Source organism: Poromitra crassiceps (assembly GCF_964638095.1).
Source record: "Poromitra crassiceps genome assembly, chromosome: 18".
Lineage (NCBI taxonomy): Eukaryota > Metazoa > Chordata > Actinopteri > Beryciformes > Melamphaidae > Poromitra > Poromitra crassiceps.
Window position 1 is genome coordinate 5,240,712 of NC_139636.1, and position 26,988 is coordinate 5,267,699.

The 26,988-nt window shown below is 44.7% G+C and overlaps 1 protein-coding gene across 1 annotated transcript in view; it reads right to left on the reverse strand.

Annotated features, from left to right (window-relative positions):
* The window catches only part of hydin (HYDIN axonemal central pair apparatus protein), a gene marked incomplete at both ends in the record, with an annotated part of 89,581 nt that overhangs the window by 31,522 nt on the left and 31,071 nt on the right, over nt 1–26,988 (reverse strand). Inside the window, 15 exons of the mRNA XM_083654157.1 lie at nt 679–799; nt 1,705–1,765; nt 18,151–18,289; nt 18,833–19,016; nt 19,259–19,369; nt 20,055–20,839; nt 21,028–21,201; nt 21,386–21,547; nt 22,097–22,276; nt 22,419–22,548; nt 22,841–23,080; nt 23,683–23,832; nt 24,584–24,664; nt 24,884–24,997; nt 25,868–25,995. Coding sequence (XP_083510283.1) covers nt 679–799; nt 1,705–1,765; nt 18,151–18,289; nt 18,833–19,016; nt 19,259–19,369; nt 20,055–20,839; nt 21,028–21,201; nt 21,386–21,547; nt 22,097–22,276; nt 22,419–22,548; nt 22,841–23,080; nt 23,683–23,832; nt 24,584–24,664; nt 24,884–24,997; nt 25,868–25,995 — 2,760 coding nt within the window. The remainder of the gene's footprint in view (nt 1–678; nt 800–1,704; nt 1,766–18,150; nt 18,290–18,832; nt 19,017–19,258; nt 19,370–20,054; nt 20,840–21,027; nt 21,202–21,385; nt 21,548–22,096; nt 22,277–22,418; nt 22,549–22,840; nt 23,081–23,682; nt 23,833–24,583; nt 24,665–24,883; nt 24,998–25,867; nt 25,996–26,988) is intronic.

Below are 26,988 nucleotides of genomic sequence, written 5' to 3' on the forward strand. Positions count from 1 at the left end.
CTGCAGCTAACCCCGCCCTCTGGAACGCCCTCCCCAGCCATATCCGTCAAGCAGACACTCTGTCATCATTTAAACACGCCCTCAAAACCCACCTTTTCACCCTTGCTTTCAACCCATGAACTCCTTCCTCTCTCACCTTTTATTTATTTTCTTTATTTTTCTTCTCTATTCTTAAGTTATGGTATTATATTGTTTTGTATTGTGAAGCGTCTTTGAGCATTTGGAAAAGCGCTATATAAATCCGATGTATTATTATTATTATTATAGAGGGATCTCCTCTACGAAGTGCTACTTCACTCCTAAAGTTGACCAAAAGGAGCAGGAGCATTTTTCTCCATAGGGTAAACAGACAGAGAAGATAAAACACTGCCCATGTGCTTATATTACCGAGATGATATATGATACAAAGTGGGTTGATTACCGGTCTTTTAATTGGCCTTAATGACCTAATTTTAAAAATCTGTCTGTGTCACTGTCTGCTTGGACAGCTCGGGACCTCTGCCGGTACCCATGTGCCAAATATGCCGGCCTGACAGCAAGAAAATGGAAAATGAAAAAGAGAAGATACATGATACATACGTAGGTTTGCCCTTTTGTGTGTTAGCTGTTGAGATCTTACACTATCATTTAAGATACCAGACATCAAAGAATATTGGGATTCATAGTAGCTGTTGGCACCTTCACAGGAATTGCGTCGGTCTCTGCTGGCCTCTGTTGGTGACTCTTTGGAGTTGTTACAGATAGACAACTCAGATAGAGTCCTTCCAACCATCTTCTGACCATCCAATGCCACTGCCGACTGGAGAGGAGAGGAGGAAACCCATTCCAAGATCACTAAATGGCAGACTGTGTGTATGAACAGTATAGGTGTGTGTGTGTGTGTGTGTGTGTGTGTGTGTGTGTGTGTGTGTGTGTGTGTGTGTTGATGAACAGATGGGAGATGAGAGATTGAATGGGATGTCTTATCAGCATCTCAGACCTGCTTCCCTCCCTGCAGGCTCTTCTTCCCCGACACGTCCTCTTTGCTGTCTCTCTTTCCGCCCTTCTTACTCTTCTTCTTCAACTCCTCTTCTTCTCTCAGCTTCTCCATCTCCTCCTGTTGCTTCTTCTCCTCCTGCTCTCTCATGAGTCGCTCCAGCTCCCTAACACACAGGGGCACACAGGCACACACACACACGCACACACACACACACACAGGCACACACACAGGCACACACACACACACACACACACACGCAGGCACACACACACACACACACACACACACACACACACACACACACACACACACAGACACACACACACACAGCCAGTGGTTGATGACGTGGCGGTGGCTGTGCGTAAAGGCACACGGTGACATATCAGCTGCTGTGTGAGTATAGTGTGGGTGGTATAGTGAGTATAGTGAGCATAGTGAGTGGGTGGTCGCTGTGTGGACGTTGTTTTATATCAAGTCAATCTGGTTGTTTTATGAGCCAGTGTCCAGCTGCTGTTGACCTGTTGTGTGTGTAGCTTACTTTTGATTTGCGAGTGAACGACCAGCGTCTGTCGCTATTTTATCATCATCATCATTTATGATGTAAATCTGGTTCCATGAGCCAGTAGCCAACGTTACGTGTGTGGAGCGTCATCTCTACAGCACCCCCCACTTCAAACTAGTCCCCAAAGCTATGTGCGTTAGTGTGGTCTAGAGGTGTGAGTTACCCATAACTGCCATGTCTTAGTGCCGTCTAGAGGTGTGATTGACGCAAATGCTGACAGAGTTCTGAGGAACATATAGAGTCAAGCCACAGAAGCAGAAGTCACAAGCAGAGAGAGCTGCAGCATGGCGAGGTCTGCTCATCGTGCCCGACGAGAGGAACTTGAAATAACTGAGATCGACGAGGATCATCCCATGATGGCTAATTCTGCTGAGAGGCATCAGCGCGTAGCCAAGAGACATGGTAAGAAAAATACAACCCGATCTCTTTTTTTTTTTTAAATAGCAATGTTTTTGGAGCAACGTTGCTATGTTACAATGAGGCCCGTAGCTACCATTGAGGACACCGAGGTCATAAAAAAAAAAAAAAAAAGAGAAATAGCCCCGGCCCCCAGATCTATTCATCTGTCATTGATGTTTTAAAGCCCTCATAAATAACATGATATATGACAGTTGATCACAAATGCAACAATTTGCTTCCTCTCTGTGTGCTATATAGAAGGAAGAGACATAACTCACCACAACGTTCACATTTTGCATTGGGGCTAGATTGGGGCTAGACTTTGGGGACGTTCTATTGAAGTGAATGGGTAAGTAACTCCCCTGTAAGTGATGTTTGTGTAGATGGGCCATTGTATTTAATTGAGCAGTATGCTGCATGTATGTATGCAGAATATATATTATGTGGGGAGACATTTATTTTTGTATCATTGTAAAGCAACAGCACAGTAAAGAGGATATTAATCTAACATGATGTCTGTAGTTCTTTATAGATCTAGCCTCTTAATTTTGCTCTCAAAGTGCACCAGATTGAAGCATTTTACTTTAAAATGGACAAAATGTTCTAATGTTCAATTTCGGCTCCAAAATTGTAAAATGGTAACGTACGTTTCTACAGGGGTGGGCGTGATTTACGGAGATTTTCCGTTTCTAACCCCTCCCCCTACCCTAACCCTAACCCTAAAATCTCAGAACGTTACCATTTTACAATTTTGGAGCCGAAATTGTAACATAGCAACGTTGGTCCAAAACTTTGCTATTTTACATTTGTCTGTGAGACTGTGTTGGAAAAATATGAGAAGATGATTTGAAGATGTCACATTTAGCTTGATACATCTTCTAAACAGCAGTGAGCAGTGAAATGGTTTTGTGAGCTGCTGTCCTACATGTGAATGTTGGTTCCACAGAGGGAAATGTTTACAAGCTGGTCTTGGTGAGCTTTGGGCTGCTATGTGCTACACAAGCTGCTCTCAACGTCTCTCTGCGTCTCATCGTGCGTGAGTGTCTTTCTATTTTCAATTCCTTATGTTTGGTCACTGCCAAGAGAAGCAGATATCTCAATTCCTCCAACCTAGAAGGACTAATTCAAGGAACATGGTTTTCTCTGACAACTGCTTTCAGATAATTCAGATGTGCAGAAGCTTGAGCTGTTACAGACCAGTTACAACATCCTGACTGAAGAGAGAGACCAGTTACAGACCATGCTGGGAGTGTGTAACCAGAGTGAGTAAATGTTGATCAGAATAAGTTAAATGATATCATTAAATGAAAGCAGTTCACATAGTTATTATTTTATGTGTGAGTGTGATCATTAACATACATGTTTTGTTGTGTTGTGTTGATTTGTCGCAGCCCAAAGGTCTAATTGTTGGACTAGATTTGACTCTAAGTGGTACTACATCTCTCCTGCTGAGCTGAAAACCTGGGAAAAGAGCAGACAGGACTGTCTGAAGAGAGGAGCTGATCTGGTGATCATCAACAGCAGAGAGGAACAGGTGTGTGTGTGTGTGTGTGTGTGTGTGTGTGTGTGTGTGTGTGTGTGTGTGTGTGTGTGTGTGAGTGAATGCGTGCGTGCCTGCGTGCGTTGAGCGTGAACCCTCTAGTTCTGTCTCCACAAACAGGAATTCCTGATTGGACTAGGCAGGACTGTGTGGATTGGTCTGACAGACAGAGAGACAGAAGGGACCTGGAGATGGGTGGATGGATCACCTCTGACCACAGCGTAAGACCTGATCACATTTGTTCTGACTCATTGGTGTGAGACTTCCAGAGTCACTGTAGCTACAGTATGGACCATGTCTTCACCACAGGGTTTGACTCCTTGTCCTCCTCTGTTTCAGGTACTGGAGGGAGGGGGAGCCTGATAGTTATGGTGACCAGCAGGACTGTGCTTGGCTGTCTATTTATTATCATGACCCTTTGAACAAGTGGAGTGACTGGTCATGTCATAACGGAAAGGAGCGCTGGATCTGTGAGAAGAAGGTGTGACAGTTCCTCATTAATAACAGCTTTGTTAAAGCCCCTTGTTCAATATTTACCTATAAGTGCATTAGTATATTTAGAGACCTGCATCAGCTGCTGTTACAGCTGCTGTCTCTCAGTATATAACATGTTTACAGCACAGTTTATATCATCTGTTACAGCTGCTGTCTCTCAGTATATAACATGTTTACAGCACAGTTTATATCATCTGTTACAGCTGCTGTCTCTCAGTATATAACATGTTTACAGCACAGTTTATATCATCTGTAACAGCTGCTGTCTCTCAGTATATAACATGTTTACAGCACAGTTTATATCATCTGTTACAGCTGCTGTCTCTCAGTATATAACAGGTTTACAGCACAGTTTATATAATCTGTAACAGCTGCTGTCTCTCAGTATATAACATGTTTACAGCACAGTTTATATCATCTGTAACAGCTGCTGTCTTTCAGTATATATTATTTTAGCACAGCTTATATCAGCTGTTACAGCTGCTGTCTCTCAGTATATAACATGTTTACAGCACAGTTTATATCATCTGTAACAGCTGCTGTCTCTCAGTATATAACATGTTTACAGCACAGTTTATATCATCTGTAACAGCTGCTGTCTTTCAGTATATAAGATTTTAGCACAGCTTATATCATCTGTTACAGCTGCTGTCTCTCAGTATATAACATGTTTAAACAGCACAGTTTATATCATCTGTAACAGCTGCTGTCTCTCAGTATATAATATGTTTACAGCACAGTTTATATCATCTGTAACAGCTGCTGTCTCTCAGTATATAACATGTTTACAGCACAGCTTATATCATCTGTTACAGCTGCTGTCTCTCAGTATATAACATGCTTACAGCACAGTTTATATCATCTGTTACAGCTGCTGTCTCTCAGTATATAACATGTTTACTGCACAGTTTATATCATCTGTTACAGCTGCTGTCTCTCAGTATATAACATGTTTACTGCACAATTTATATCATCTGTTACAGCTGCTGTCTCTCAGTATATAACATGTTTACAGCACAGTTTATATCATCTGTAACAGCTGCTGTCTCTCAGTATATAACATGTTTACAGCAGTTTATATCATCTGTTACAGCTGCTGTCTCTCAGTATATAACATGTTTACTGCACAGTTTATATCATCCGTTACAGCTGCTGTCTCTCAGTATATAACATGTTGACAGCACAGTTTATATCATCTGTTACAGCTGCTGTCTCTCAGTATATAACATGTTTACAGCACAGTTTATATCATCTGTTACAGCTGCTGTCTCTCAGTATATAACATGTTTACAGCACAGTTTATATCATCTGTTACAGCTGCTGTCTCTCAGTATATAACATGTTTACAGCACAGTTTATATCATCTGTAACAGCTGCTGTCTCTCAGTATATAACATGTTTACAGCACAGTTTATATCATCTGTTACAGCTGCTGTCTCTCAGTATATAACATGTTTAAACAGCACAGTTTATATCATCTGTAACAGCTGCTGTCTCTCAGTATATAACATGTTTACAGCACAGTTTATATCATCTGTAACAGCTGCTGTCTCTCAGTATATAACATGTTTACAGCACTGTTTATATCATCTGTAACAGCTGCTGTCTCTCAGTATATAACATGTTTACAGCACAGTTTATATCATATGTAACAGCTGCTGTCTCTCAGTATATAACATGTTTACAGCACAGTTTATATCATCTGTAACAGCTGCTGTCTCTCAGTATATAACATGTTTACAGCACAGTTTATATAATCTGTTACAGCTGCTGTCTCTCAGTATATAACATGTTGACAGCACAGTTTATATCATCTGTAACAGCTGCTGTCTCTCAGTATATAACATGTTTACAACACAGTTTATATCATCTGTTACAGCTGCGGTCTCTCAGTATATAACATGTTTACAGCACAGTTTATATCATCTGTAACAGCTGCTGTCTCTCAGTATATAACATGTTTTACATCACAGTTTATATCATCTGTTTGCAAAATGTGGGTCAAACTTTAAAGGAGTGTTTAGCATCATTGAAGTTTGCTCATTTCCTGCCTTCCCTTGCGGTTTTACATCACTGTACAGTTTCCAGTGCTGTTATCATTTTATGAGATACTTGCTATTTTTCCTATATTGTATTTTTTTATTTTATTAACTGCTTAGTAACTGCTTTGAAATAAAAACGGTGTCAATATTAAGGCAGAATTGGGTCAAATGTTTTGGGTCATATTTGTAGAGAGGCTTGTTACTGTGTGTCCTATAGAAAGTGGTGGAATAATTGTCCTGTAAATGTACTGTAGCCTACTGTCTTATACAGTGCTGTAGCTACTGTACTGTACTGTATTGTACTGTACTGTACTGTATTGTACTGTACTGTACTGTATTGTACTGTATTGTACTGTACTGTACTGTACTGTATTGTACTGTACTGTATTGTACTGTACTGTATTGTATTGTACTGTACTTTATTGTACTGTACTGTACTGTATTGTACTGTACTGTATTGTACTGTACTGTACTGTATTGTACTGTATTGTACTGTATTGTACTGTATTGTACTGTACTGTATTGTACTGTACTGTATTGTACTGTATTGTACTGTACTGTACTGTATTGTACTGTACTGTATTGTACTGTACTGTATTGTACTGTACTGTACTGTACTGTACTGTATTGTACTGTACTGTATTGTACTGTACTGTATTGTACTGTACTGTACTGCACTGTATTGTACTGTACTGTACTGTACTGTACTGCACTGTATTGTATTGTACTGCACTGTATTGTACTGTACTGTACTGTACTGTATTGTATTGTACTGTATTGTACTGTACTGTATTGTACTGCACTGTATTGTACTGTACTGTATTGTACTGTACTGTATTGTACTGCACTGTATTGTACTGTACTGTATTGTACTGTACTGTACTGTATTGTACTGTACTGCACTGTATTGTACTGTACTGTACTGTATTGTACTGTACTGCACTGTATTGTACTGTATTGTACTGTACTGTACTGTACAGTATTGTACTGTACTGTATTGTACTGTACTGTATTGTATTGTACTGTACTTTATTGTACTGTACTGTACTGTATTGTACTGTACTGTATTGTACTGTACTGTATTGTACTGCACTGTATTGTACTGTACTGTATTGTACTGTACTGCACTGTATTGTACTGTACTGTACTGTATTGTACTGTACTGCACTGTATTGTACTGTATTGTACTGTACTGTACTGTACAGTATTGTACTGTACTGTATTGTACTGTATTGTATTGTACTGTACTTTATTGTACTGTACTGTACTGTATTGTACTGTACTGTATTGCACTGTATTGTACTGTACTGTACTGTACTCACTGTATTGTACTGCACTGTACTGTACTCACTGTATTGTACTGCACTGTACTGTACTCACTGTATTGTACTGCACTGTACTGTACTGTACTGTATTGTCGTTTTGACTCTGAGGAAGACACGTTTAGTGTCGAAACGTTAGTCATTATTTGTTGCACCTATTAAATTTGCTAAAATTGACTGCTTGCTCCAGATCTCATCTCTCAATTTGAATCAGTTGTCTCTGGTCTGAGAAGCACCAGTCTGCAACGTTCGTCGGCTGAGGCGCGGATTTTCCCTTTTTGTACTGCACTGTACTGTACGGCACTATTAGTGTAGTGCTGAGTCAAGCCACAGATGCAGAAATGGCGAGCCAGTATCACACAACATGTGACATAGTGACGTTGGTCCACAGCCCAAAGACGTTGTAGTTGAACAAAAACATCTTTAAAATGTTTAGAATGTGATGTTTGTTCAGCTGCTATAGGAGACTGCTAACTTTCTCATGTGAGAGACCTGGTTCAAGACCTGATGTGTCTTGTGTTTTGATCTCGTTTTTAAACCCTAACCCCAAACCATAATCCTAACATTCACCAAGTTCTTTTAGTTGCCTAAACTTAACTGGCGAGTCGAGCTGCGGCTTCTGTTACTGGGCCCAATGTCTCGTTACTGGGCCCAATGACTCATTACTGGGCCCAATGACTCATTACTGGGCCCAATGACTCGTTACTGGACCCAATGACTTGTCACTGCGCCCAATGTCTCATTACTGGGCCCAATGACTTGTCACTGCGCCCAATGACTCATTACTGGGCCCAATGACTCATTACTGGGCCCAATGTCTCGTTACTGGGCCCAATGTCTCGTTACTGCGCCCAATGACTCATTACTGGGCCCAATGACTCGTTACTGGGCCCAATGACTCGTTACTGGGCCCAATGACTCGTTACTGGGCCCAATGACTTGTTACTGGGCCCAATGACCCGTTACTTGGCCGAACGACTCAGCAACCAGGAAGTAGCGGTGGACTGAGGCAAAAAGTTATGTTCATATTCAATGGTTTTAGAAGTTCATTGTGTTGTGCACTCAGTATCCCTCCTAAGTCATCAGTCATGAGACTGATTCATATCAGCAGCTGTGGCTGCTAGATGCTACTTCTTCTTTTGTAAATAAGTTAACTCGTGTGGGTGTGATTCCACCATGTCTCCATTAATATACATTAAAGTGATGGTAATTATAATACCTCTGATCTGAGATAGCACACATGGTTGAAAATGTGGCTGGGTTATGATGCGTTTCCACGGTGATGTACTCATGGTTTCACATACTTTGGCTCCACCCTGGTTTCACTTCCTTCATGCAGTTTTAGCTTGATGTCTTTTTCTAAACCTTTTTGTCACAGAGTGATATGTGACTGATATGTATTGTCACATTTGTCAGACACCCCCTTGTTTACTTCTGATATTGTAATTCACGTCTTTGCATCAGAGAGGATCAAACAGGAAGTGGGAGTGGCTTAGAGACTATAGCCGTGGATTTCAGGTGCGCAGCCTCTCTCTGCCATGTTGGTCTGCCAGTCTGATCAGGAGGCCATGTGTCCGAATTCTCTAGTGATCCCTTTGTTTCCACGTGTATGGGTGTGACTGTGTGTGTGAGATATTATTTAGAATTAGCGTCCCTAATCTACTGGACGGGAGCTGTTGATGGCCAGCTTCCATACTACCGACTGAGCTGTCCACACAAGCCGGGCTGTCTATAGGTGTCAACGCCCCGGCCTGCTAGACGGTAAGCGGCTCTCGACCATATTGGTGGCTTCTGGTTTGACATTTCTATGCAAAGGCATTCTGTGTTATTGTGACAAGGTTTGGATTGTACTAGACACGAGCTTGATCCTATTTTGAGAGCCAGACTCTGTCACATTTTCAATACTTCCTCTTTGTCAAATTGTAGCGGTTGTGTTGAATCCCTGACCAGCAGGGGGAGAAGAGCAGTGAAGGAAAGGTCCTGAAAGACATGAGGAGACAGAGTACTGACCAGCAGGGGGAGAAGAGCAGTGAAGGAAAGGTCCTGAAAGACATGAGGAGACAGAGTACTGACCAGCAGGGGGAGAAGAGCAGTGAAGGAAAGGTCCTGAAAGACATGAGGAGACAGAGTACTGACCAGCAGGGGAAGAAGAGCAGTGAAGGAAAGGTCCTGAAAGACATGAGGAGACAGAGTACTGACCAGCAGGGGGAGAAGAGCAGTGAAGGAAAGGTACTGAAAGACATGAGGAGACAGAGTACTGACCAGCAGGGGGAGAAGAGCAGTGAAGGAAAGGTCCTGAAAGACATGAGGAGACAGAGTACTGACCAGCAGGGGAAGAAGAGCAGTGAAGGAAAGGTCCTGAAAGACATGAGGAGACAGAGTACTGACCAGCAGGGGAAGAAGAGCAGTGAAGGAAAGGTCCTGAAAGACATGAGGAGACAGAGTACTGACCAGCAGGGGGAGAAGAGCAGTGAAGGAAAGGTACTGAAAGACATGAGGAGACAGAGTACTGACCAGCAGGGGGAGAAGAGCAGTGAAGGAAAGGTCCTGAAAGACATGAGGAGACAGAGTACTGACCAGCAGGGGGAGAAGAGCAGTGAAGGAAAGGTCCTGAAAGACATGAGGAGACAGAGTACTGACCAGCAGGGGGAGAAGGGCAGTGAAGGAAAGGTCCTGAAAGACATGAGGAGACAGAGTACTGACCAGCAGGGGGAGAAGGCCAGTGAAGGAAAGGTCCTGAAAGACATGAGGAGACAGAGTACTGACCAGCAGGTGGAGAAGAGCAGTGAAGGAAAGGTCCTGAAAGACATGAGGAGACAGAGTACTGACCAGCAGGGGGAGAAGGGCAGTGAAGGAAAGGTCCTGAAAGACATGAGGAGACAGAGTACTGACCAGCAGGGGGAGAAGATCAGTGAAGGAAAGGTCCTGAAAGACATGAGGAGACAGAGTACTGACCAGCAGGGGGAGGAGAGCAGTGAAGGAAAGGTCCTGAAAGACACGAGGAGACAGAGTACTGACCAGCAGGGGGAGAAGAACCCCGGCGGCTTTAGCTCAGGAGGTAGAGCAGGTCGGCCAATGACGCAAGGGTTGGCGGTTCGATCCCCGCTCCCTCCCAGCTGCTGTCGTTGTGTCCTTGGGCAAGACACTTAACCCTCCTTGCTCCCGATGGTGTGTAGGCACCCTGCGTGGCAGCCTGCCGCCATCGGTGTATGAATGGGTGAATGTAGACTACCTACTGATTGTAAAGCGCTTTGGATAAAAGCGCTATATAAATGCAGGCCATTTACCATTTACCAAGAACAGTGAAGGAAAGGTCCTGAAAGACATGAGGAGACAGAGTACTGACCAGCAGGGGGAGAAGAGCAGTGAAGGAAAGGTCCTGAAAGACATGAGGAGACAGAGTACTGACCAGCAGGGGGAGAAGGGCAGTGAAGGAAAGGTCCTGAAAGACATGAGGAGACAGAGTACTGACCAGCAGGGGGAGAAGGGCAGTGAAGGAAAGGTCCTGAAAGACATGAGGAGACAGAGTACTGACCAGCAGGTGGAGAAGAGCAGTGAAGGAAAGGTCCTGAAAGACATGAGGAGACAGAGTACTGACCAGCAGGGGGAGAAGGGCAGTGAAGGAAAGGTCCTGAAAGACATGAGGAGACAGAGTACTGACCAGCAGGGGGAGAAGATCAGTGAAGGAAAGGTCCTGAAAGACATGAGGAGACAGAGTACTGACCAGCAGGGGGAGGAGAGCAGTGAAGGAAAGGTCCTGAAAGACACGAGGAGACAGAGTACTGACCAGCAGGGGGAGAAGAACCCCGGCGGCTTTAGCTCAGGAGGTAGAGCAGGTCGGCCAATGACGCAAGGGTTGGCGGTTCGATCCCCGCTCCCTCCCAGCTGCTGTCGTTGTGTCCTTGGGCAAGACACTTAACCCTCCTTGCTCCCGATGGTGTGTAGGCACCCTGCGTGGCAGCCTGCCGCCATCGGTGTATGAATGGGTGAATGTAGACTACCTACTGATTGTAAAGCGCTTTGGATAAAAGCGCTATATAAATGCAGGCCATTTACCATTTACCAAGAACAGTGAAGGAAAGGTCCTGAAAGACATGAGGAGACAGAGTACTGACCAGCAGGGGGAGAAGAGCAGTGAAGGAAAGGTCCTGAAAGACATGAGGAGACAGAGTACTGACCAGCAGGGGAAGAAGAGCAGTGAAGGAAAGGTCCTGAAAGACATGAGGAGACAGAGTACTGACCAGCAGGGGGAGAAGAGCAGTGAAGGAAAGGTCCTGAAAGACGTGAGGAGACAGAGTACTGACCAGCAGGGGGAGAAAAGCAGTGAAGGAAAGGTCCTGAAAGACGTGAGGAGACAGAGTACTGACCAGCAGGGGGAGAGGAGCAGTGAAGGAAAGGTCCTGAAAGACGTGAGGAGACAGAGTACTGACCAGCAGGGGGAGAGGAGCAGTGAAGGAAAGGTCCTGAAAGACGTGAGGAGACAGAGTACTGACCAGCAGGGGGAGAAGAGCAGTGAAGGAAAGGTCCTGAAAGACATGAGGAGACATCAGTCAGGTGGAATATGACTTAGTGCAGTATGCAGCACAGAGGTCACATCAGTCAGGTGGAATATGACTTAGTGCAGTATGCAGCACAGAGGTCACATCAGTCAGGTGGAATATGACTTAGTGCAGTATGCAGCACAGAGCTCACATCAGTCAGGTGGAATATGACTTATAGTCCAGGCAAAGTAACTCATTTTGGAACCAAAAAACAAACTAATTGTAAAATAATTTTTTGCAGCTTAGATCATTTCTATGAGGTGTCCAGAACAACATACTAAAAGTCCTAAGAAATCCTAGTTGAGGAAATATGTTTAATTCTCATCAATCCAAGATGTGTGCCAGTAAGGCCAGACAACAATACACCCCAATGGGGCTATTTTTTTCCTTTACTCCTATCAAAATAAAACTTTATACAATGAAAGTATCCATGAAAAGTAAAAAATTTTGTATTACAAGTTTCTTTGAAAGTGAATTTGAATATGCAAATGAGCTATACACTAATCTAATATAGGCTATACCCAAAATATACCCGCATAGGAGTAAACGAAAAAATGAAGCCTATCACAATCAAACCTCACACAGTGAAAGTATACATGAAAAGGAACTTTTTTGTTTTACAAGTTTCTTGGAAAAATCTATTTTAAATATGCAAATGAGCTCAACACTAGGCCTAATTGACTTGTCCAATAAGCCATAAAGTCACAAGTAAAACAGGGGCCAAATAACTAACACATTCATGTCTATTCAGTAAGTTAACCTATGCATAAACAAGATACATTTGAAGTCACTTGCCACACTTACCTGGGTCACTTGCCACAAAAAGACTTATATTGACCTTAAGAATTGATTGCACAATCTTGCCTCCAGTTGCTTTCTAAATTATTATTTTTTATTTTCGAACAAGCCTAACCCAATGACATGACAGAAAGTCAGAATAGCCATTTTAGTCATTAGTAACGTGGTGAGATTACATTTTGGGCTGGTAGATTTACAAATAATTGGTATTGTTGGTAAGATTACAAGATAACAGGCAGAAGTCATTATTTTTTTCTTTTCTTTTTTCCCCCCGATTTTTTTATCCCATTTTATTCCCCATTAGTGCTCACTTGATTTCTCAATCCTGGTTGCTACTCCATCCTCTGCCGATCTGGGGAGAGCCGAGACTGGCTCCATGCTTCCTCCGAGACATGGGCAGTTAGCCAGCCGCTTCTTTTCACCTGACAGAGGAAGCTTCACCGGTAGGACATAGCACGTGGGAGGTTCACACTATTCCAACCAGTTCCCCTCCCTCTGAACAGGCGCCCTTAACGACCAGAGGAGGAACCACATTAGCAACCAGGATATTGCATGTTTTTGTGAAGGGGGTTCCTATATGAAGGAAACCCCCGGGAGGCACGGGGAGAACATGCAAACTCCACACAGAAAGGCCCTTTTGCCGACCCCACCCGGGCGGTGGGCACTCGAGGACATGCGGACGGGCACGCATTCCTTCAGCGTTCACTCGTCCCCAGGTGGGAATCGAACCCACGACCTTCGAGCTGTGAGGCGATAGTGCTTACCACTGCACCACCGTACCTCCCTAATGGCAGAAGTCATTCTTACCAACTAAATGATTCACTCTCACACAGAAGACAGATGAAAAACCAGATAGACACACTTTCCAGACATTCCAGCTCTTTAAATAATTTTGCCAGACACCAAAACTGCTTCTCTTTTTGTAGTAAGCAAGTATTTCAGACCAGGCGGGCCACACATCAGACTTCCACTGTTTGTAAAGTAGCTTTGCAGTGTTATGAGAAGCTAGCAACAGCAATATCTAGGCTAGAAACCCAATCGGAACATTTTAAGTTACCAACTCCTTTTTAAATAGACATTTTACTGTAGACACATTTTGCTTAAGGTCAAAACTACTTTTCATCTTGAAGTAGCATCGCATTGCCTTTTTGTGGCAAGTGACCCAGGTAAGTGTGGCAAGTGACTTCAAATTTATCTTGTTTATGCATAGGTTAACTTACTGAATAGACATGAATGTGTTAGTTATTTGGCCCCTGTTTTACTTGTGACTTTATGGCTTATTGGACAAGTCAATTAGGCCTAGTGTTGAGCTCATTTGCATATTTAAAATAGATTTTTCCAAGAAACTTGTAAAACAAAAAAGTTCCTTTTCATGTATACTTTCACTGTGTGAGGTTTGATTGTGATAGGCTTCATTTTTTCCTTTACTCCTGGGTAGCCTATATTCGATTAGTGTATAGCTCATTTGCATATTCAAATTCATTTTCAAAGAAACTTGTAATACAAAAAATGTTACTTTTCATGGATACTTTCATTGTATAAAGTTTTATTTTGATAGGAGTAAAGGAAAAAAATAGCCCCATTGGGGTGTATTGTTGTCTGGCCTTATTGGCACACATCTTGGATTGATGAGAATTAAACATATTTCCTCAACTAGGATTTCTTAGGACTTTTAGTATGTTGTTCTGGACACCTCATAGAAATGATCTAAGCTGCAAAAAATTCTTTTACAATTAGTTTGTCGTAAAACGCTACTTTGCCTGGACTATTAGTGCAGTATGCAGCACAGAGGTCACATCAGTAGTAGAAGACAGTCGAAGCAACACAGAACAACTGTCTCAAAGTAAAAAGCATCATATGTTGCAGACTAACTGCACAGTCAGCTTCCTCCCTGCATTAGTGGTTTTTTTTTTTTTTTTTTTAACCTTTATTTATACAGGGGGAGTCTCACTGAGAGCAATGCTCTCTTTTTCAGGAGTGCCCTGTTCACATTCACACACACATTCATACCTGGAAGCTGACCAGTACAACCACAGTCTGATCTGCTGGCCACTGATCAGCTCCACTGGAGCGGTTGGGGATAAGGGCCTTGCTCAAGGGCACCTCAGTGGTGGTAATGAGGGAGGGGCAAGCGCTGCCTTTTCACTTTCCCCACCCAGATTGATCCTGCCGGTCCCGGGGATTGAACCGACGACCTTCCGGTCACAAGCTCGCTTCTCTAACCATTGGGCCACCACTGCCCAGTGTGGTCTAGGTGTGATGCTGACAGAACATATAGAGTCAAGCCACAGATGCAGAAGTCACAAGCAAAGATGTGACATCGTAATGGTGTAGTTGAACAAAAACGGCTTTAAAATGGTTAGAATGTGATGTTTGTTCGGTCGCTATAGGCAACCGCTAACGTTCTCATTATGAAAGACCTTGTTTAAGACCTGATGTGTCTTGTATTTTTGTCATGTTTTAACCCTAACCCCAAACCATAACCTTTTAGCCAACTGGCATGAATACAAACACACACACACACACACACACACACATGTGTGTTCACAAACACATGTGTTTAACACATATACGCATATACACGTTATTTTCCTTTTTTTATTTGTGCTGCTCATCAGCTCTCCCACAGCCCGTTAAATATGGAATAAGGAGTAGTTAGGACAACTTGTTTACCAGACATGTCACACATGCACTCTCTCTCTCTCTCTCTCTCTCACACACACACACACACACACACACACACACACACACACACACACACACACACTCTCTCTCTGACACACAGAGATGACACCGTCAGTCACGTTTGGGGTCTAAACACCTAGACACCAGGGTGGGAATTACGCAGAGGCCACGGATGCCATGGCCTCTGTTGCCCCTCCCTCTGGCTGTGATGCCCTGACCCCTCCCTCTGACTGTGATGCCCTGACCCCTCCCTCTGGCTGTGATAACCTGACCCCTCCCTCTGGCTGTGATGTCCTGACCCCTCCCTCTGGCTGTGATGTCCTGACCCCTCCCTCTGGCTGTGATGCCCTGACCCCTCCCTCTGGCTGTGATGCCCTGACCCCTCCCTCTGGCTGTGATGATGCCCTGACCCCTCCTTCTGGCTGTGATGCCCTGACCCCTCCCTCTGGCTGTGATGATGCCCTGACCCCTCCCTCTGGCTGTGATGTCCTGACCCCTCCCTCTGGCTGTGATGCCCTGACCCCTCCCTCTGGCTGTGATGATGCCCTGACCCCTCCCTCTGGCTGTGATGTCCTGACCCCTCCCTCTGGCTGTGATGTCCTGACCCCTCCCTCTGGCTGTGATGCCCTGACCCCTCCCTCTGGCTGTGATGATGCCCTGACCCCTCCCTCTGGCTGTGATGTCCTGACCCCTCCCTCTGGCTGTGATGATGCCCTGACCCCTCCCTCTGGCTGTGATGCCCTGACCCCTCCCTCTGGCTGTGATGATGCCCTGACCCCTCCCTCTGGCTGTGATGTCCTGACCCCTCCCTCTGGCTGTGATGCCCTGAGATCCCTAAAGGCGCCGTCACATGATAAGAGGTCTGCACTGTTCTCACCGCGAGGTAGTGCTTCACAAGCCGTCGGTACAAGTCTAGCAATTAATCAATCAAATAATTAAAATGATATTCCATTACTTCCTACATCTTACTGATGTGTAACTCTATTAGGGCTTTCACACTGGCAGGAGTCGGTGCCGGTGCCGGTTCCCGAACCCAAATTTGAACCGGACAGCGCGTTCAGACCGAAAAAATAATTGGTTCGGAACCTGAAAAGTTGGTTCTCAGCGGAACCAAAAAAAAAATGTTTTTTCCTTGCGAACCGTGACATCATCAGTGGGCGTGTCTTATTCAAGGCTGTGAAGATGAGCAGGAAGGAGAAGAAGGCAGCGACAACATGAAGAAAAATAATTTGCAGTGGTCTCCTGAGGAAACCAAATGTAGAGTGGCGATTTGGGCATCTACCGAATTTCAAGAAAAGCTAGAAAGCAGTACAAGAAAGAGCAAGTCATATGCCGAACTTGCGGAAGAGATGGCCAAGGCTGGGTTCACTCGAACGCAAGACCAAATAATGAATCAACTTAAAAAAACTGAGGAAGGACTACCGAATAACATCCTCCCACTTTGGTTTCCGCTTAAACTGGTGTGAACGCGGGCTGGTTCACCAGAAAGCACCAAGGTTCTGAGACTCCAGATCGGAGCCAGAACCAGAACCGAAAGTGGTATATGAGCACACAAGGATTCAGACAAAAGCCTGGGTGCTAACATTATAACCTTATGTATGAGACAAGTAGCTAATGTTTTCTGTAGCTAGCATTCATTACAACCAGTTATGTAGCCTACAGTCTGCGGGTGTCAAGAATGGAGATTGATTAGTATGAACATATGGACAAGAGTTTCTATTGCAGGTGAATATCACTATTAGAAAGTCACTAGTAACGTACAGTTGTAATTACTGCCTGATCAATAAGTTAGTAAGTGAGCCAACGTAGTATAGGTAGCCTATACTGTGGCCATGCTAACATAATGCTAACGTTACTGTAGCACACACACACAGGCACACACACACACACACACACACACACACACACAGATTTGGACACACACACAAAATACAGTGTATTTCAATGGTTTCAAATATTTCCGCTGTTTTAGTGAAGCTTGGATTGAAAGATGATAACGACTCAATTTATAAATTAACACACATATGTAGGACAATCTAATTAATATTTGGGAACAACTCTCCACCAAAACCAAAAACATGAAACAAATGCACCAAATGCACTTTTCCTATGTACCTGTATGTGTATTACTTTGACGAACATGTCAGTATACATGCAGTGGTGACCTTTGTATAAAAGTAGTAATACTCTTCCGGATCACAGTACAGAGAGAAAGTGATTTCTTCCACTTTCCATTCTACTACGCTGTTGCCTCATCTTGGGGAGTGTTTTGTCCCACCGTGCGGTCAGTACCTGTGTTTGTTTGTCCCATCGTGTGGTCAGTACCTGTGTTTGTTTGTCCCATCGTGCGGTCAGTACCTGTGTTTGTTTGTCCCATCGTGTGGTCAGTACCTGTGTTTGTTTGTCCCATCGTGCGGTCAGTACCTGTGTTTGTTTGTCCCATCGTGCGGTCAGTACCTGTGTTTGTTTGTCCCATCGTGCGGTCAGTACCTGTGTTTGTTTGTCCCATCGTGCGGTCAGTACCTGTGTTTGTTTGTCCCATCGTGCGGTCAGTACCTGTGTTTGTTTGTCCCATCGTGCGGTCAGTACCTGTGTTTGTTTGTCCCATCGTGCGGTCAGTACCTGTGTTTGTTTGTCCCATCGTGCGGTCAGTACCTGTGTTTGTTTGTCCCATCGTGCGGTCAGTACCTGTGTTTGTTTGTCCCATCGTGCGGTCAGTACCTGTGTTTGTTTGTCCCATCGTGCGGTCAGTACCTGTGTTTGTTTGTCCCATCGTGCGGTCAGTACCTGTGTTTGTGTTGGAGCTGCTCCAGGTGTCTCTGGGCGATCCGCTCCTTCACCTCTGTTGGCAGAGCATCATACTCCTCCTCATCCAGCTCCTGCAGCCACTGCTCCTCCAAGTCAGCCGCCTCCCTCTGCACAGCCTCTGGGGGGACACATACCAGCATGCATTTTTCCTGTCTGTCGACTGTCCTATGTAATAGAGAGCCAAAGTGGAACGCCACTTCCTGCTTCTGCACTGTACCAGAGATTTTCATCCGCCATTTTATTTCCCCATAGAAATTTCGTAAAATGCTTATAAAAATAGTTTTACTTCTTCAAACCAAACGGTTCAGATATATTCAGAAACAGGAGAGACCGCATAACATTTCACTCTGACCAAAACATAAAAAAAGGCAGGTATAAAGAAAATATTTTTTCGATTTGTTTTTTTTTAAGTTTTGGTCTGAGTGAATTGTTCTCTCCCGATTCTAAATATAGCTCAACCATTTGGTTTGACCAAGTAAAACTATTTTTATACGCATTTTACGGAATGTCTATGGGAAAATAAATTGCGGAAGAAAATCTCTGGTACAGTGCTGAAACAGGAAGTGACGTTTCACTTTGGCGCTCTATAAAGGCCAAAATGCAAAGTGCAAGAATTTTTTGTGTGTGTGCGTCTGTGTGAGTGCATGTGTGCATATTTTACCCTGGGCCTCTCTCTGCGCGGCCTCCCGTGCCTTCAGAGCTGCATATGAGTCAGACAGGTTCACTACGTAGATGTGTTTGCGGTTGTTGAAGGCCTCGAGGAGCACCTGCAGTGTGCTGGCCCCTGACTGTGTGTACACAGACTCCAGGCCGTCAATCACAACTCCACGGTGACAATCGCTAAGCTGTCACCACGACAACCACAACAGTGACAAAGACCAGACAAGGAAAGCAAACATGAGAGAGAACTGTGACAGGAGGACAATGATGAAGGAACATTATGTTTATGTCATCTCTGTGTATTCATAGATAGAGCTCTGTGCTCAGATTCACACAGAATGTGTTGATCATTTTGGAAGTGAGAGCGACCTAAATATACTACTACTGCCTCCACCTCTCAGTGGAACAGACAGGTGTGTCATCTTACCTGCAGTCTCTCAGCCAGGATATCAACCAGTAGTTGTTTAGGCAAGAGATGACTGAGTGTGTCCACATCTCCGACCTGATTCAAAATCACATCCAGCTGCTTCTGATCCTCCTGTACAACAGCACATTAAAAACAATTTCTTTATATTTCTTTATTATATCATACTGACATTTTTCCACTTTATATTTCCTGTTTTGTCAGAATGTTACCTATTTGTGTTTTATTAAATGTCCAATGCAATGACAATCTAATTTCCCAAACTACTGTAAAGGTACTGTTAACATGATTACCCAAAATATTACTCAGTGTGTTTTGGAAAATACAAAAACAAATCCAAACAAACCAAGATTTTAACAAATGCACTGTCTCCCCTGGGTGTCTGAACCCGGGTCTCCATGGTGCAAGTGCTTTTTACCTCTACACTACCCAGACGCCCACAAATGCTCTGTTTTGTCGAAAGTATATGCATAGTTAATGAGGTGGTTACAACAACGTAAATAAATGGACCATCAAAAACTGACAAAATTAGACCTTTTTTCCATAGCAAGCTTTTCCTGGCTGAATAAAAATCATTGCGCTGGATTTCAAAATCAAAGGCACTTTGTAATGCTTTGAAAACGGCTATATTGTGTACATGACAACTAAAGACAGAACTACATTTGGATTTCTGAAACCTGCTCTGAGGGGGAAGTGCCACAGTGTAGCAAAATATTAGGACTTGTACAACTAGTCCTGCATGACTGTAAAGAACATGCATAGGGCAACCAGCAGAGGGCTTGAAGTGGAGAAAATGTACCGGGGAGATGGTGTCCTGGGCTCCTTCAGGCCTCTGTGGAGCCTTGGTGTCCTGGGCTCCTTCAGGCCTCTGTGGAGCCTTGGTGTCCTGGGCTCCTTCAGCCCTCTGTGGGGTGTCCTGGGCTCCTTCAGCCCTCTGTGGAGCCTTGGTGTCCTGGGCTCCTTCAGGCCTCTGTGGAGCCTTGGTGTCCTGGGCTCCTTCAGGCCTCTGTGGAGCCTTGGTGTCCTGGGCTCCTTCAGCCCTCTGTGGAGCCTTGGTGTCCTGGGCTCCTTCTGCCCTCTGTGGAGCCTTGGTGTCCTGGGCTCCTTCAGGCCTCTGTGGAGCCTTGGTGTCCTGGGCTCCTTCAGGCCTGTGTGGAGCCTTGGTGTCCTGGGCTCCTTCAGCCCTCTGTGGGGTGTCCTGGGCTCCTTCAGGCTTCTGTGGAGCCTTGGTGTCCTGGGCTCCTTCAGGCCTCTGTGGAGCCTTGGTGTCCTGGGCTTCTTCAGGCCTCTGTGGAGCCTTGGTGTCCTGCGCTCCTTCAGCCCTCTGTGGAGCCTTGGTGTCCTGGGCTTCTTCAGCCCTCTGTGGAGCCTTGGTGTCCTGGGCTCCTTCAGGCCTCTGTGGAGCCTTGGTGTCCTGGTTTCCTTCAGCCCTCTGTGGAGCCTTGGTGTCCTGGGTTCCTTCAGCCCTCTGTGGAGCCTTGGAGTCATCACTGTGCCAGCCGTCCTCTGGGGGTTTGGCTGGGGCTGCAAGAGATGCTGTACTGGGAACAGGTGCTGGTCCCATGGTGTCTTGAAAAGTCTGAACTGTGTGCACAAGGATATTTTAGTTATTTATTTATTTACTTAATTTGAATGTTTATTCATTGCTTGTTGAGTGAAAACCAATACAAATGTTGTATGTGCATGCATAATTATACAGCATTAGAAATGTCTGCATTTCTCTGTCTTTCTCCCCCGGTCACTGTCCTTCTCTCTCTTGATGTTTTGCTCACCAGCCTCCTCGGCCTTCTTCTGAGCGCGCTCAGTAGCAGCACGGTTGTAGAGTTGTCGTGCGGTCAGGCTGACGGGTGAAGTGCCACCGGTCAGCACCTCTGTAATCACAGCGTCCACTCTCAGACACGCCCCTCTGTAGTGATGTGCCAGGACCGCCGCTGTGCTGCTCGTACCTGGAGACGGGACACACACACACACACACACACACACACACACACACACACACACACACACACACTCTCACACTTAACAATTTCACACTCACTACTGCCTCACACAATACTTTGGGTCAGCGTCTTAAAATGTTCTTTTAAATTCAGTTGTTTCGCGTGCAGATTCAACAGTTGTCAGCTTCACCTGTCAGTGGGGCTCCATAGACGATGAGAGCGATGCCTCTGCGGTTGCGTGCAGCCAGACCCTCGGGGGACAGGTCTACACCCATGTGGCGGGCGATCGCTCTGGAGACAGGAGTCATCTCGAGCTGCCCCAGACTGCCTCTGCTCCCTTCTCCACTCATCTCTGGATGGATCAAAGGCACAAAACACACAGAGAGAAAGAGAATCTGTGTGTGTGTGTGTCTCCGTCAACCAATCAGATAGTGTTGTGGGCGGGACACTGAGCAAGACTACAGAGACAGACAGGAGAGGCAGCTGCATCATCAGAGTCAAAGTAGCAAATAATTGTATTATTAATGGAGTTTATTTATCTCTATTTTTTTTAAATAGAGTAGAGTAAATAATAGAGTAGAATAAAGTATAGAATAGAGTAAATAATTATTATTACATTTATTTGTTTATTTAAATTCATATTGTTTCTTTGTACACCACTATGCTGAGAATGTCTGCACTGTTTGAATGTTTTTTTAAGTCAAAGTAGCACATTTTTAAATTAATTAAAAAAATAATGCTGAAAATTTCCGATCCATGACATCTAAACCATGACAGACACGCACACACGCACACGCACACACACACACACACACACGCGCGTGTGGACACTCACAGTGCCAGAGAGAGGGGACAGGGGGATAAGCATAGGGTTCGACCTGCGTAAACCTGCCCCACTTACTGGCTGGGATTTGTTCTTGTTCCGGGGTCTTACTGCAGGGGGTTCCTTGCTTAGAAGGTGTAGACGGTGCTTTACTGTCCAGTGGCTGGTCAATGTTTTGTCTCAGCCTGTCCTCTTCCTCCTGCGTGTCTCCCTTCTCAGAGGACGCCTCTTCTTTAGAGAGGCCAGCCTTTAGCTCTGCTGCACAGAGGCAGATCAGAGACAATCACAAATCTGCAAACATGTATGTGCACGCATGCATAGGGCTGGCACACACCTACAGCAGGCAGCATGACTTGCATGCTTGCATTTGAACGTATAGGTGGGCGTGGTCTGGCGTTACCGTCGGCTGCCAGCAGGCGGCAGTGCTCCTTGTAGTGGTCCAGCAGCTCTGGGGGAAGTGTGTCCCCGGGCAGCCTGGGAGGCAGCAGCAGAATGTTGTGCTCATCATAACCCTGCGTCACACGCAGGATCTGCACAGGGAGGAAGAGAGAGAGAGAGACAGAGAGAGAGAGAGAGAGAGAGAGAGAGACAGAGAGAGAGAGAGGAGAATATACTCTTTTCACAGGGGTCATTTTGTGTCAAAAAGGCAGGGTAAACAGAGGTGCAAGCAAAACACTAATGAGGGTTTTGAACTTCCAATCATGGAAGGGTTATCTGAATAACCCTAAAAAATGATGCATGGTGTTTTGTTCCAATCTTGCTCACCCCTGTGTACTGTACGACCAAATACATTAGACAGCACATTTTTAACAGGAGAGCTACCTTTTCCTCCTCGAGGTGCTGTGTGTCGTACTCCAGGCAGTAGAACTCGATGGGGACGGAGCAGGGGTTTTTGACGGTGAGCTCAGCTTCCTCGCCGGCGCTGAGAGGCAGGCAGGGCCCCAGGTCCAGCTGCGACGGACAGAACTCAAGCTGTGGCTCCTCCCCCTGTCCCTGGGCCACGATCAGAACCCGCTGGCTGCTGTCGCTCACACACACCACCCGGTGCTCCCTGTAGGCACGCTGTGGAGACGCACAGTAACGTAAGCATCTTTCTCACTACTTTATAACAATTCTTCTTATTCTTCTTTATGCGTGCTAATTTGATGAAAACATTTTTACATCATCATACGTTATTTTATGTCGTATGCATGACACATATCTGTAAATCCACAGCGATAATTATTTCTAGTCATTTAGTCATATTAGCATAATGACGGTGTATTTTTGGATCCTCAATATTTTTTTTTTGCTGTATTTTCTGCTATATCGTTTTGTTTGCTGCTGCATTGACCCAGATTTCTTATCTTGTCCTATCTTATATTTGGATCATTTGGTTTCTAGCCACACCACGACCACAGTCAGAACGATATTGTATTATAACAATCATAGCTCCAGTACTCATTTCTGATTGGCTCTGTCAAATTTGAAGTAGTGCAGCACAATTAATGGAATCGCAATCGAAATCGCAATATGAGTGACTAAGTGCAATATGAAAATAGATATATTTTTTTAATGCAATAAGGCACGTACAGTAAGGTCGTGCTCCTCTGCTTTGCATCATGCCTACTGTATCTACACCTCTTAAGACTTAGATGTTCTAAAGTCATAGCAAAGCTCCTTACGCCCTCTGCAGGACTGAACTTGATCTGGACGTTGACCCGGTCTCTGGGGTAGAGCAGGCCGGAGGAGGGCACCATCTCAAACACCACTGGAGGGGGACGTTGCTCCTGCAAGGCCTTCTTACGCTGATGGAGAGGCAGGAACTTGTTGATCTGAGTGAGAGCAAGAGCAGAGTGGGTGTGCAGGGTCCATCTCAAGAGCAGTGGGTGTGCAGGGTCCATCTCAAGAGCAGTGGGTGTGCAGGGTCCATCTCAAGAGCAGTGGGTGTGCAGGGCCATCTCACACTGCTGCTGTGACATCCATCTCTAAATTCAAATCACTGCAGGAGTGCTTCACTTTATGTGCAATTGTACTTGGCTAGTAGTGACTAGCACATGCTTCCTCCGATACATGTGCAGTCTCCAGCTGCTTCTTTTCACCTGACAACACGTAGTGCATGGGAGGATCACACTATTCCCCCCCAGTTCTCCTCCCCCCTGAACAGGCCAGAGGAGGCACTAGTGAAGCAACCAGGACACACACGCCTTAATCTGGCTTCCCACACACAGAGACGGCCAATTGTGCCTGTATGGACGCCCGACCCAACCAGAGGCAACATGGGGCGTGAACCTGCAACCCTCGTGTTGGTAGGCAGTGAATGTACTGCACTAACCGGGTGCCCTAGTTACTTTCAAATATTTTTGGGGACCCTAAAAATATTTTTCGTCACCAAAGAAATATTTTGCATACCTTGGTGTAAGCAAAACAGTCACCTGGGCTACAAAAGACTAACTTCTTGTAATTTATTCTGTTTACTTTACATATTACTTACTTATTTTTATATTTCCAGAATTATTTCCATGAAGCCACCTTTAGCTGCAGACTATAACTCTTAAAATCACGTTGTAAAATCAAGGTTGTTACCTTCTTGCAGGGTTTCACCTCCTCGGCTATGCTCCAGCAGCAGGGCACAGACTCGTGATTCAACAGTTGTATCGTCTTCACCTGATGGTGATGAAGGTTATGTTAATGCGGTTTGTGGCTACAACTGAGTATGAGTCTATCTTCTATGTTAAGAAGAAGAAGAAGCAGAGTAAGATAATGAACAATAAACAACATTAGTCTGTAGTCAATATCTAGGCATCTCTGATTAACATATTGCATGCGGGACAATAATCATTATTCACGAGCATGTTGTCATGCCATGTAATCATAAGCACATACCTGACACATGCCACACTGCACACTGTCAAACTGCAGTGTGTCGGTGGAGACACTTATGGCCGGCATGGTCACCACCGCACACAGCCGGACCTGGACGATGGGGCCTCCAGTGACCTGTCAATCAAAACAAACCCAGCAATCTGAAGAACACATTAATACTTATCACTGAGCAAGACCGGAATGTTCTATCTAAAGGTCCTTACACATCAAGAGTGATGCGTATATACGGCACGAAATTGCGATGCGAGTTTTGACCCACCTGTCAATCACAGCCACAGATCTGTGGCTGTGATTGACAGGTGGGTGTCAATTTTTTCAGAAAAATCGACCGTGGTTCGAAAAAATAACCACCGCAATAACGCTCAGCGAAACTTCGCCGTTGGTATGCACTGTTACATTGACTGATATAGGTTCGAAAAATATTATTGACGTGCAAATTAATCGCACAAAAACGCTCCCGATGTGTAAGGACCTTAAGGCTACATCTTCACTACTGCGTTTGCAAGAACATAGCAGAATAATTTAGCTCTGTCTACACATGAGTTTTAAACTTCTTCTCCTCCCTAAAAGAAGGATGCTGTGGAAATATAAACAAAGTGTGCATAAGAATGTGATTATTTTATTTGACAGCGGCACATGGTCACAGGAGAGAGAGAGAGAGAGAGAGACACTGCCGTAGCCTAACGTTAAAGGGATACTCCACTTTTTCGGGAGCTCAACCACTCAGTTTAGAGTGAGCTACAGTCGTGAAGTTAGTTAGTATCACCAGAGAATGGAGGGTAATGGTACAGTTGTTAAAAATCTGCCAAAACACACATCTCACGGCGCCAAAATACATGTTGTGCTTCGGGTACTCACCACACGAAGAAATATTAATCCAAAATGCACATAATCGGTCTTTTTGGGAGTAAAAGAGGTTGACGGCCATGTTGGAAAGTAGTGCCGGCCGAATGACAATGTAGTGCTGACCGAATGACAATGTACCTGTATTGGAAAGACAACGCTGATGTCCCCCATCTGAAGGTTGGCTCCTCGGGGGTCAAATTTGACCGTGAAAGTCTGTGTCTCGCCGCAGGGCAGGTTCTTCACTTTTTCAAAGTCCGTACTGAAACCTTGGAAGGAACGATAATAAATACCACTGTGATTTCTTTTCATTATGGGTTCAAAGTGTTATACATGACGAGAAAGTAAAATGCTTAATGAGAACAGTCTTCATTTCAGACAAAATCTGATTGGAGTACCGTAAATTCCGGACTATAAGGCGCACCGGTGTATAAGCCGCACCTTCAAAGTTGACTATTTTTTTCTTATATAAGCCGCACCGGACTATAAGCCGCGGGTGTTTTAATGTTTTTTTTTTTTTTTTTTTTTTTTTTTGTGTTTTAATGTTTAATTACCATATGTAATGCTCCCATTTATTAACATTTCAACAAAACAACATAACACAACACCACCTGTGTTGTTATTTACAGTGCACACAGTGTCATACAGTGTCATACAGTGTCATACAGTGTCATACAGTGTGGTGAAAAGAGGGCAAGAGAGGAAATTAAAACAGAAGTGGATTTATAGTTAGAAAGAGTGCTAAAAAAGAGAGCCCAAAAAACGGGAAAAAAGGTGCGGCTTATAGTCCGGAATTTACGGTAGCTACCTTTGCTAGCTGTACATGCGTTACCTGTGCCAGCAAGAGGTTTGATTGGAGGAGCAACCTTTGCTACATTTACATGCGTTACCTGTGCCAGCTAGAGGTTTGATTGGAGGAGCTACCTTTGCTACCTTTACATGCGTTACCTGTGCCAGCGAGAGGTTTGATTGGAGGAGCTACCTTTGCTACCTGTACATGCGTTACCTGTGCCAGCGAGAGGTTTGATTGGAGGAGCTACCTTTGCTACCTGTACATGCGTTACCTGTGCCAGCTAGAGGTTTGATTGGAGGAGCTAGCTTTGCTACCTGTACATGTGTTACCTGTGCCAGCGAGAGGTTTGATTGGAGGAGCTACCTTTGCTACCTGTACATGTGTTACCTGTGCCAGCGAGAGGTTTGATTGGAGGAGCTACCTTTGCTACCTGTACATGCGTTACCTGTGCCAGCTAGAGTTTTGATTG